Raw genomic sequence first — 12,233 nt, 5'->3', positions numbered from 1 at the left:
CCAACTTGCTCACAAAGAAAGGTTCATTTCTGACATTTTTGAAAAGTCAGAAACATTGTTTGTAACTTTTCGCGGGGCGGCACGCTGCTCACGGGAAGGACTCTGTCGCCATGACAGATGTGAGAGGAACTATTTACACCCTAAACCAGCTTTTACACTCAACAAAAATATAAACGGAACACCTTTGTTTCTGCTCCGATTTTTCATGAGATGGGTTTGAAGATCTAAAATTCATTCCAGATACACAATATTACCATTTCTCTCAAACATTGTTCACAAATCAGTCTAAATGTGTGATAGTGAGCACTTCTGCTTTGCTGAGATAATCCATCCCACCTCACAAGTATGCCACATCAAGATGCTGATCTGACATCATGAGTAGTACACAGGTGTACCTTATCCTGCCCACAATAAAAGGCCACCCTGGAATGTGCAGTTTTTTGCTTTATTGGGGGTCTGGGGACTCAGAACGGGTCAGTATCTGGTGCGACCACCATTTGCCTCATGCAGTGCAACACATCTTCTTCACATAGAGTTTATCAGATTGTCAATTGTGGCCTGTGGAACGTTGGTCCACTCTTCAATGGCTGTGCGAAGTTGTTGGATATTAGTGGGAACTGGTACATGCTGTCGTATACGCCGGTCAAGCACATCCCAAACATGCTCAACGGGTGACATGTCCGGTGAGTATGCTAGCCATGCAAGGACTGGGACATTTTCAGCTTCCAAGAATTGTGTACAGATCCTTGCAGCATGGGGCCGTGCATTATCTTGCTGAAACATGAGGTGATGTTCATGGATGTACGGCACAACAATGGGCCTCAGGATCTCATCACGGTATCTCTGTGCATTCAAAATGCCATCAATAAAATGCACCTGTAGTCTTCGTCCATAACAGATGCCTGCCCATACCATAACCCCACCACCACCATGGGCCACTCGATCCACAACATTGACATCAGCAAAGCGCTCACCCACATGACGCCACACACTCTGTCTGCCATCTGCCCTGAACAATGTAAACAGAGATTCATCCGTGAAGAGAACACCTCTTCAACGTGCCAGGAGCCATCGAATGTGAGCATTTGCTCACTCAAGTATGTTACGGTGGCGAGCTGGAGTCAGGTCAAGACCCCGATGAGGACGAAGAGCATGCAGTTGAGCCTCCCTGAGACGGTTTCTGACAGTTTGTGCAGATATTGTTTGGTTATGCAAACTAATTGTTTCAGCAGCTGTCTGAGTGGCTAGTCTCAGACGATCTTGGAGGTGAACCTGCTGGATGTGGAGGTCCCGGGCTGGTGTGGTTACACGTAGTCTGCGGTTGTGAAGCCGGTTGGATGTACTGCCATATTCTCTGAAACGCCTTTGGAGATGGCTTATGGTGGAGAAATGAACATTCGATGCACGAGCAACAGATCTGGTTGACATTCCTGCTGTCAGCATGCAAATTGCACGCTCCCTCAATGCTTGTGGCATCTGCGGCATTTTGCTGTGAGACAAAACTGCACATTCCAGGGTGGCCTTTTATTGTGGGCAGTAAAAGGTACACCTGTGCACTACTCATGATGTGGGATCAGCATCTTGATGTGGCACACCTGTGAGGTGGGATGGATTATCTCAGCAAAGCAGAAGTGCTCACTATCACACATTTAGACTGATTTGTGAACAATGTTTGAGAGAAATGGTAATATTGTGTATCTGGAATGAATTTTAGCTCTTTAAGTCCATCTCATGAAAAATCGGAGTAGAAACAAAGGTGTTGCGTTTATATTTTTGTTGAGTGTATGTAAATCAATAACGTCCAGCTGCACCAGACAAGGGTGTAAACCCAACCTGCTCTCCATTCAGTGCTCCCCAAACGCACTGCTGACGTCCACCATGGCAGACCCATGTGGGTCCTCTTAAACTTCTACAGTTGAGCACGAGACTGTTTGGTTCATCCGCGCTGCTGCATCCCTCCTGCAGCTGACGCTCAAAACACTAAAATGTGAAATAATGTTCCACGTCTGAAAAGGAAAACTTGGGAGTCGTAACGTTTTGGTCTCCGGGACTGGTCGTGGTTAGGCGGAAGCTGTGCTTGCAGCCTTCTTTGCCGTCTCTCCTGTTCTTCTGTGGTGCAGGATCAAACGTAGCTAACTTTCTCCTGATCCGAGTCTCCAGTCACCAACAGCTGCAGCGGCGTGAGGCTCTCAGACTGCATCAGGATGCAGCTGATCATCCTGCCCCAGCATGACGGAGTCGTGGCCTAAATATGAGGTCCGCGTGGACGATCCTGATCAATGCAACCACAAAGCAAAGATGGTGTCTTATCATGAGGTCACTAAGACCGGGGAGCCTGTTAGATTCCTAACGCGCGTGTGCAAACCTCACCAAACACCACGTCTGGTATTTTACGTCGTGATCTAAACAACGAGAGACGTCTATCGGGAACATCTTGGACGCTACAACAAGCGTCAGAGTGGGTGTTTTTGCAACCAGCCTTTAAAGGCAGCTGCTGATGCTACAACACGAAGGCAGTGATAGTGGGTTCTATCCGTGCTGCTAATCAGGACCCACAACTCCTAATAACAGGATTACAAACTCTCATCAGAGCGACTGACGCACGGATAAACGGCACTCGGGTAATTTCCTGGAACCGGATCTTTCCGCTCACAAGCCTGTAATTTATGGAAGAAACTCGGCCTGAAAACACTTCAGGAATCTATTGTTGGGATTCCATTGTCAGCAGCACTTGTGCAGATTAGCAAGCCACTTAAAGAAGGAGGTAATGATGAGGGTGGAAACCTTCCTTCCTTTGCATCAGAACGTTGGTAATCAAGAAGCCTTCAGATGAAGATGTGGGCCGACCTCTGGGGGGTCAAGTGCTCACATTAAACCCTATAAAGGCATTTCTTTGGTTTAATCTGTCGGTTTTGATCCAGACAGCCGTGCGGTGGGATTAACGCCGCGTGTTCTTACCGGGTTTCTTCGGCGTCCGGGTGAAGGTTCCTTTCACGGTGCGACAGTGGGAGTTGTCCCCACCACAAACTCCACATTTGTCCTCCACTTTGATCGAGCCGATTTCTTTGTCACAGCCGACTTTCTGGGAAGAAGGAAAACAAAACGTGTGAGGGACTTTCTGCTGTTTTCTGTAAGAGTTTATTAAGTCAGGGTTCTGCAGATGAAGGAGAAGATTTCCTTTGGACAAAGCTCCTGTCTGCTCAGGATGGGATGTTAGCATTACGTCTGAAAAAGAGCCTCCAGCTGCAGAAACCTTCATGTCTTCTCCATCGCCCAGCACCTTGGGACCTCTCCACATGTCTTACAGACAGTTTAGTGTAGAAGCTGCAACACCTGAGCTGATCACATCTGAGAGGCGTACCGCGGAGCGACCTTCGGCCTCACGCAGGAAGCTCTTCAAGAGTCAAACTGCATCGCCATGGTAACGAGCTGGGCTCATTAATTAGCCACGATTCCCAGCAGAAGGAATGTGTTAGATCAACCTGCAGAAGAAAGAAATGTTGGGCCGTGCGTCACAACGGAAGCACGGCTTTAACGGCAGGATTCGTTCTGCTGGACGGCGTTGCTGGATGCCTTTTAACCCCTCATCCTCCACGTCGAGGGCTTTCTGCTTTGCATCTTTTACGGGAGTTTCCTTAAAGGGGACTCACTGAACGGTCTGAAAATGTTTTTACAGATTTCAACATTTCTGGTTTACGTTGAACGGACTAAATGGGAGTCACCGTGGCGAACCCTGGAGGGAAAAGCCCAAAAGAGAATGTTTGCTTTTCAAAACGTTTCTGGTTTAGATGGAAAATCAAGACTTAAAGTGACCACATCCACAAAATGCTAACGCTAAATAACATCATCAGCAAAGGAGGAACGTTTAAAGCTGCAACGGCGGATCTGGAAAACTACAGCTACGCTCAGTAGCTCAATCATTTTTATGCCTCCTAACAACGTGCTGACATGCTACAGCTACGGATATATCTCGGACCAAAACCATCCGGTTGTCGGTCTCACCGAACCGCCGCACCTCCCTGGGTCCTCCACTCGTCACACACTCAGCACCAGAACACCACCGGTGTGAGAGCTTCTCCGCTCAACAACATCAGAGGAGGAGAAACAGCCGGCTGCTACCGCTTCAGCTTTAGGACAAACTACCAGAGACCCAAACGGACAGCAAAAGACGTTTGGACCTAGAAAACGGCGACTGGTGTTTAACGCCATCTCGTTTCGCCCAGCATCGCGAGTTTCCTGGTCCGGAGCGTCTCAGGGAAGATACCTGAGGGGAGGGGCGAGTATTCCCTAAACGTGTTCCGTTTGCGTTCCAAACCTAGCTTGTTGTGCAGATTCAACAAATTAGCTTTAAACATCCCATAACTTTTTATAATTATTGAAACTTTTTTCCACCATTTAAATTCACACTTTTATTAAAGTGTTTGACTTGCTGCATAAAAGGCTAAATTTATTCATTTATCATGGTTTCATTTCTGTTTCCTGCAGCTGCGAGGTTTTGTTTTTGAGTAAAAACAGCTAGAGTAATTCATTTAACACACACACACACACACACACACACACACACACGCACGCACACACACACACACACTGAAAACTCTTAGTCCTAACCGATTTCTCCACATGGGAGTTTAAATCTCTGACCCAACAGGGCGAGGGTGACACGCTGGGACTTGATGACTTGATTCCTGTGACCTGCTGGGATGATTGTTCTGCAGACTCGTAAAAAGGACAGATGATCTCTGAGTGACGTTTAGCTTGTTGAACCAAACCACATGAATCCCATCCTGATGCTGATTGGACTTGTAAATTTCATATTTGCTGAGAAATCTCAGAATAAATTGTCACCGATGAATCCAGGAATTATCATGAATCGTTAATCTGAAACCGGGAGTGTTCTGGATGAAACGGTGGCGAGGCTGGTGCGGAACGGTCCCACTGGGTCGCCGGGGTCCGGAAGAGGACCCGGACCCCGGGCGATGTAAGGATTTGTTTAAACATCCGACAGACACGGACGTGAACCTGAAGTTTAAAAAGCTCCTTACCACACATTCACCACGCACGCAGATGCTGTAGGCATCCTTGTAGGAGCATCGCGTCCCATCATGCACCAGCTGCTTCATGTAGGCCACGTCGCCGCTTTCCTTCGACTGGCAGTACAGGTGGCATCTCCTGTTGGCTACCAACACAGATTCTGCTAGCTTATATGAATTTTGAGGTCATGAAGTAAAATTAGGATCATTGAGAATTTTTCATGACGTTTTCACACTAAATGCTAGCCGTTACCATTCACTGGCATTGATTATGCTAAGCTAAAGCTAACAGAATGCATTAGGAGAATGACAGGGACTTTTCTCTAACTAATGGAGCTCATAGGAGTGGAAAATCCCTTTATTAGTAAACACGGCTAGATTAAAAAGTCTAATAGGCCATTCCCATCTGTACCGGGTCGGCCCGGGCCGGGTAGCGTAAGTTGTTTACATATCTGGGTGGCCTGGTATTTTTCCGGGCCAACCAAGGCTCATTCTCAGCCCTCTTCTCGAGGGGGTCTGCTTCAGGCCGACCAGGGCCAACACACCCACTGCTGACAGCAAATTCACACCTTCCATTAAAGCAAGCCTCTGATTGGTGGGTAGAATCAGCCCACATGGGCTTAAGACAAGGATGTGTGGAATCAACCGGGCCAGGCTGGGGCCGACTGGAGCTACCCAGCCCGGGCCGACCCGGTAGAGATGGGAATGGCCCATAAATATGATCCCAAACAGCCCCAGCAGACCTGGGATCTGCTCGTACGTCCCTCAACAGTTTCTTTAAAAGATTAAATTAAGACTGGGAAGTTGGGTAACACTTTAGTTTAGGGAACACAAATTAATCATTAATTAGCTGCCACTTAATATGCATATTAGTGGACTACTAAGTCTGAACTAGTCATTATTAAGCACTTATTGACAGCGTATTACTAATGCCATAATTCTAACATCAACAGGCCATAAATTAAGAGTTTTATCATAATAAGCCACCCATAATGGTTCGTTAACTGAAGTTTGTTGCTGATTAAAACACGTACTAATTATCTCAAATCAATATGTGGCTTTTAAAGAAGTAACTCAAGAGGAACATATTCTTGCCTTTAAGTGGTTAATTAATACTAAACTAGTAAATAGGTATGAACAAAATCTGAATTTAGAATGGGGAACATGTTCTAGCTTAAAAGTGGTTAACTGATTGTTGTTTAGGCTCTATTAACATGTGGAGTTTGGTGTTAATTTACATAATACAAGAACATAATATGTTTGGTTATTAACTATTTATTTTTATTTAATTTATTTTAACATAATTTTATACGGCGGAATAACCACTTGAGATGAAACATCTCGCTTTCGAGTGGGTCCTTCTTTACAACAAACAGAAGAACAAAAATTAAGGGCAAGACAGCAGAGAAAAATCTAAATCAAAACATTACAACAATCATTTACACACACACACACACACACACACCCTCAAAGGCTCACAATACTTCACCCCACACGACACGACCCCAACTAACAAGGACAAAACAAAAGCAACAGCCAGTTGAACACAATTAGTAACAGACAATTATTCCTGAAGATGATCGACCAGAGTCCTTCGAAAAGTTCTGAATGATGATAAACAACGAATAGATAAATCAATCAATCAATCAATCAATTAATTAATTAACTTTATTTATACAGCACTTAATCCTACAATACATGCAACTCAAAGTGCTTAACAAATTAAAAATGCCCCACATTCCCTCCCATCCCCAGAATTTTAAAAACAGTCTGACAATAAAAAAACCTTCACAACACTCCTCCTCCGACACACACACACACACACACACACACACACACACACATGCCCCCTTCCCCATGGTAAAAAAAAAAACATGATTGGCTGAGATCGGATGAGCCAGACCGGCTAAGATAAGGATAAGGAAACGCCATCGGGGGAGCCATCCGCCCCGACAGCAGCAGATCCACAGCAGCAGCCGAGGCACTGACACCGGGCGCCCAGGGCAGGGAGGGCAGAGACCCCCCACCACCACCCAGGCACACATGGAAAGCACCCAGGCCGCCACAGCCGACCACCGCCGCCGGAGCAGAGGGCTCCCACAGAGGAAGCACTGGAAAAAGGTTAAATTAAGGTTAAAATATAAAATCCAAAGAGCTAAAATGAGAATTGTAATCTAAAAAATAAAAAAAGGAAGATTATTCCAATCACATGGAGCCTTAAAACCAAAAGCATGTTTCCCTACGTCTCTTTTCACTCTAGGAACAACAAAAAAGAGCTAGTCATTATGCCGCAGGCTGTAAAGTGAATTATAGGGAATTAAATGTATTTTAAGATAATCCGGATAATTAAAGTAAAAAGTTTTAAAATTGAACTGAAACCAGTGAAACTGTCTCCTGACAGCAGGTGTGAACCAGGACAACTGTTGATACATCACACTTCTATGTGTCCTAAACGGACAACGAAGAACAAAACGACAGAGGCTACTATAAGCAACATCAATAGAGCGCAAGCAGGAGGATGAATAATGTCAGCATAGTCCAGAATAGGCAGAAGCAGCTGTGTGGCCATTCTTTTCCTAACCAGAAAGTTAAAACAATTAACAGATTGATCGAGGATTTTAAAACGAGAATTGAATCTTTTTGTAGTTGACTGTATTTGTGTTTTAAAGGATAAATCAGGTTCCAGCCAAACACCAAGATACAGTATTTAATGGTCTCCGTGGTCTCCAGAGGAGAGGAGTCGAGAAAACAAAGCTTCAGGTTTTTTTCGCCAACATCTAGGGCTTTCTTATGAAACAGTAAGGAATGTGATTTGGACTTATTAAGAAGAAGTTTATCGGCCAACAGCTACTGCTGAATAGAATTAAAGTCTTTTTGTAGCGAAAAATGTATCTCAGTGAGAGTTGGCTTGCTACAATAAATAACTGTGTCATCAGCATAAAGATGAATATTACAGTCTGTGCAGCACGGGGGCATATCATTAACATAAACAGAAAACAATAAAGGTCCCAAGGAAGAATCTTGAGGGATGCCTTTAGATATTTCAGTAAAATTTGACTGGCAGCCCCTGCGCTACACACACTGGCGACGATGATCTAGGTAAGAGTTAAACCAAAGTAAGGATGATTCTGAAAGGCCAGTAGCATGCAATGTATCCAGTAAAGGATAATGGTCAGCTAAATCAAATGCTATTCCCCTTAATTACTTCTTTAAAAGCCACATATTGATTTGAGCTAAGTAGTATGTGTGTTAATCAGCAACAAACCACCAAGAATGGCTTATTTTGATAAAACTCTTCATTTATGGCCTGTTAATGTTAGAATTGCAGCATTGGTAATAAACACTTAATAACAGCTTAATAATGACTAATTCAGACTTAGTAGTCCACTACTATGCATATTAATTGGCAGCTAATTAATGGTTAATTTGTGTTCCCTAAACTAAAGTGTTACCGAAAGTTGTAATGGGGATGGGTTTTTAAATCCTGCTTTGTAACGAGCATCTCTGAGAACACTGAGCTTCCACATGGCCGCTCCTGTTCCTCTCAGTGGATTCAGCGTTTTCCGTCTCAGCCCGACTGATTCAGCTTCACCAGGAGGCCAAAGGCTCCACGGGGTGAAGCCCGATATAAAACTCATGATTCAGTAAAACGGATCCATCATCCGTGCTCCAGCGGCCACACGACAGAAGCTGACAGTAGATCCTGCTCCTAGATTCAGATCCTAAACTCATCAGCTCGTCTCCTCAGCAGGACTCAAACAGAACCATCTGCTGGCCTTTTCCTCGGCTTACCGTCGGGATGCTCGTGAGGCAGCCAGTGGTGTTTGACACCTTGGAATTCAAAGTGGGAGTTTCGCTGCTGGCACTGCTGGGATCGGAAGTCCTCGAAGTGCTTGGGGCAGTCGTTCTTGTTGCACAGCTGGTACTCGTAGTTCACCCCGGGGCAGTCCTGGCCTCCGTTGGAGGGTCTGTGGGAAGAGCATCACAGGAGTCGGACCAACGCGGAGCTTTAGTCTGAAGCCAAAAGAGAGAAAACCGGCTCTCCTCGGGGTTTTGTTATTCTGGATGAAACAGTCAGGAGTCATAAATCATAAAGAACCTTTAGATAGACGGTGGACCCTGGAGGACAGACAGAAGACACTCGACCAGCAAGCTCCTCTAGCATCATTAGTGATGAAAGCAGGAACTAATCCCAGTTTAAGACCATTTCGCTTCTCGTGTGGCAGAAAACCTGATGAATCTGTCGTCTCTGAGAGCCATTACGTTTACCTGGCCACTTATTTCCTGTCTCGCATTTTTGTTCTCAGTCATGGCGACCAGGTCTCTAATCCTCCTCAAATGAACAGATCAGCAGTAATTTCTCAGGTGAATCTCTCCGAAGCTTCCCCATCTTTTCTGTTCAGAGTGAAGAAACTGCTTGATGCTCGAAAACTTTGAAGTTGTTTTAATCTCTTCACAGGAGTCCCGGCGAGTCTGTGCGGAAACTTTTAATCCAGCGATTCTTCACCGGGAGGCTCGATTTTCTAAACATTCCACAAGTTTTAGACACAAATGTAGTTTTGTTCCCAAATCTTTTGGCAAAAGACGGAATAAAAGTTTCCTGTAGTTGGAAGAAACCTCTAAAGCGGGACGATGATTGTTTTTATCATGGATTTTAATCTCCGGCAGGTTCTGACAACCACGTGGAGTTACTGTGGTGGTGGATGGAAACCTTGTGATGGCCATAACAACAACAACAACAACAACAACAAAATCACAAACGCTCAGTCCAACATTTGTTTGGCTTGGATCTGGTCATCCTATAAAAACAGGATTAATATTAAAATGAATCTTTGCTCTGTTTTGTTGGTGCGATCAGCCTCTAACGCCTTTATTTCATTTTTTAACGGGGGGTGGGGGGTGGTCAGTACGTACGCGGGGTTGCTGCACTGTCGTGTTCGGAAGCGTACTCCGGTTCCACAGGAGCGTGAACAGGATCCGTGTTTACTCCACGAGCCCCAGGCGCCATCCTGCTTCAGCTGGTTTGGGCTTTTCCACATGCAGTGGCCTTTGTAGCACCACTAGACGCACGAGAAACAGGAGAGAAGAAGACAAACAAGGACAGGAAGTGAAAAGCGTTCAGGAAAAGCTGCTGTGTGACGAAGCTTCGCCGTAACAAACCACATCAAGACACAAGTTTTCAGCTGGGAGGGAGCACCTGAGTGGTCTTCAGAGACTTCTGCACATCCTACATGATGACCTGGTCTTGTGCAGCGCCTTTTGGACGACTCCAAAGCGCTTTGCACTACATGCATTCACACACTGGCGGTGATGAGCTACATCGTAGCTACAGCTGGCCTGACAGAGGCGAGGCCACTGGCCACGGGCGTTGCCAGCAGCGGCAGCCGACGTTTCAGCTTCCAGCACGTTTCCTGCATGTTTTAGATCACCAACGCGGCTAATTTGTTTGATTTAGTGATGAACCGCTCCTGCAGACACTGAGGACGGCTGGGGAGACATTCCAGCTGTTAGATTAAGGAATTAAAAAGACGAACGCACAGCGAGGAGATAGGCTTTACTTCTGATTTAAGCCAAAACTGCCTGGCGTCCCTTTAATGTTTGGAAAACATCAGTTGGACCTTTAATCCATGCAGGAGCGGTTTGGATTTGTTTATTAGGATGAGCAGCTTCTGTTACGCAGAGGAAAGACTCATCCTGCCGTAGATTCTGCATGAAAACAGAAACGTTCATCACCCCCCACCCCCCCCATGTCGGCGCCCGACTCAGAGGGTCCAAACTTACTTTTCCAGGAGCGCACTCGGTCCCGTCGAGAGGAGGTCCCTTTTTGGTTTTGCAGAAGTACGGGTTGTCGGGGTGGCTGCACCACAGCTGCTTGCACGGGTCAAACGTACGAAACTGAAACGGAATCAAACACACAAATGGAATTAGGATTATTTAAAGTTGCAGCAAAGGTGAGCAGATCTCAACTTCCTGGTTTCGGGATGAAACAAAAGCTCCGCGTTGAAGGGGTTACATCTGAGGAGGACTTCTTCTGGATCTTAATCCGAAACTCTTCATTGTGAATGTAGTGTATAATTCTTTAGGGATTACAGCAGATTATTAGATGAATGAGACAGAATTCAGCTGGGTTTGATCTGTAATCTGAAAGCGTCTGCAGGTTATTGGTGGGCAGAGAGGAAGCGAAGCGCACAAACAGAGGCTTGTTCGTTTCTGTCGCTCTGAGCCTGGTTCTGGTTCTGATCGGTCCGACTCTAAACGTCCCCGCTAGCGTCTCCCTGCATCAGATAAAGGTCACAGCAGCTTTTAGCAGGTCTGACGTTTTCAAATGTCAGAATGTTCCTCTTAACGACTGCTTCTGTGCTGCGTGTCAGAAATGCAAAACGCCTGACTTCGGGTCACGTCATCAGGATCTGATCGGAAATCCATCATATGTTTGGGTTTGCTACGGAGAACGGCTCGTTTTATTTTGAAAGCTCAGAATCAAGCCAGGATCCACTGATCGGTAGGTTGTTCCACTCATTTCCTTTGTGAGTGTCACTAAACTCTCATCATTCTGACGCGCTACGAAAACCTCCCGACCCGATGCTGCCGACTTTAGATCGGTTACAGACGCAACGTTTTAACTATCTGGCGTCGTCGCTCCGTAGAGTCAATCAGGAAGTTAGCTAAACCAACTGCATGTTTTTTCCTCGCTAGTGGATATAGTTAGTCTTCGGTAGTCCGGGAGTCGAGAATCTAGAAACAAACAATAAATTCAATCCATATTATCAGAAGTGATTGAGAGACAATTATTTAGCAGTTAGCAGTATAATTCCTAACAAAATAAAGCTTTTAAATCTTAAAAATATATAAATAAACTCAAACTAACAACCAGAAGTTTATCACTAAACCCTCTGGTTGTGCCAATGAACGCTAACAGAGCCTTAGCACGTCCAAAAGGAAACCGCAGAAAATCTGGATCGTGTCGGATATTTAATCCTTTAAATAATATCAGTAATAACATATGTGTAGCTTTAAAAAGAGAACTATTTATTATCTAATTATTCCATTTAATGAGAAATTTTAGTTAAAAACTATAAAAAAATATATTCAATAACATAATAGTTTTTTACTGCTACCCTCAATATTTAGATTACGTCTAAATAACAACAGAATTTATCTAAAATTAAACATAATTTATTTGATTTGTTCAAATATAGCGGC

The 12,233-nt window shown here is 44.9% G+C and overlaps 1 protein-coding gene across 2 annotated transcripts in view; it reads right to left on the bottom strand.

Annotated features, from left to right (window-relative positions):
* Nucleotides 1-12,233, bottom strand: part of adamts3 (ADAM metallopeptidase with thrombospondin type 1 motif, 3) — a 167,024-nt gene that overhangs the window by 49,405 nt on the left and 105,386 nt on the right. For both annotated transcript variants that reach the window (XM_015960279.3, XM_070555619.1), the window contains 5 exons: nucleotides 10,812-10,925; nucleotides 9,945-10,090; nucleotides 8,823-8,998; nucleotides 5,043-5,176; nucleotides 2,959-3,082 (listed from right to left, as the gene is read on the bottom strand). In XM_015960279.3, the coding sequence (XP_015815765.3) occupies nucleotides 2,959-3,082; nucleotides 5,043-5,176; nucleotides 8,823-8,998; nucleotides 9,945-10,090; nucleotides 10,812-10,925 (694 nt within the window). The remainder of the gene's footprint in view (nucleotides 1-2,958; nucleotides 3,083-5,042; nucleotides 5,177-8,822; nucleotides 8,999-9,944; nucleotides 10,091-10,811; nucleotides 10,926-12,233) is intronic.

This window comes from Nothobranchius furzeri, chromosome 10, assembly GCF_043380555.1.
Source record: "Nothobranchius furzeri strain GRZ-AD chromosome 10, NfurGRZ-RIMD1, whole genome shotgun sequence".
Lineage (NCBI taxonomy): Eukaryota > Metazoa > Chordata > Actinopteri > Cyprinodontiformes > Nothobranchiidae > Nothobranchius > Nothobranchius furzeri.
This window is presented reverse-complemented; position numbering and strand designations above follow the sequence as displayed.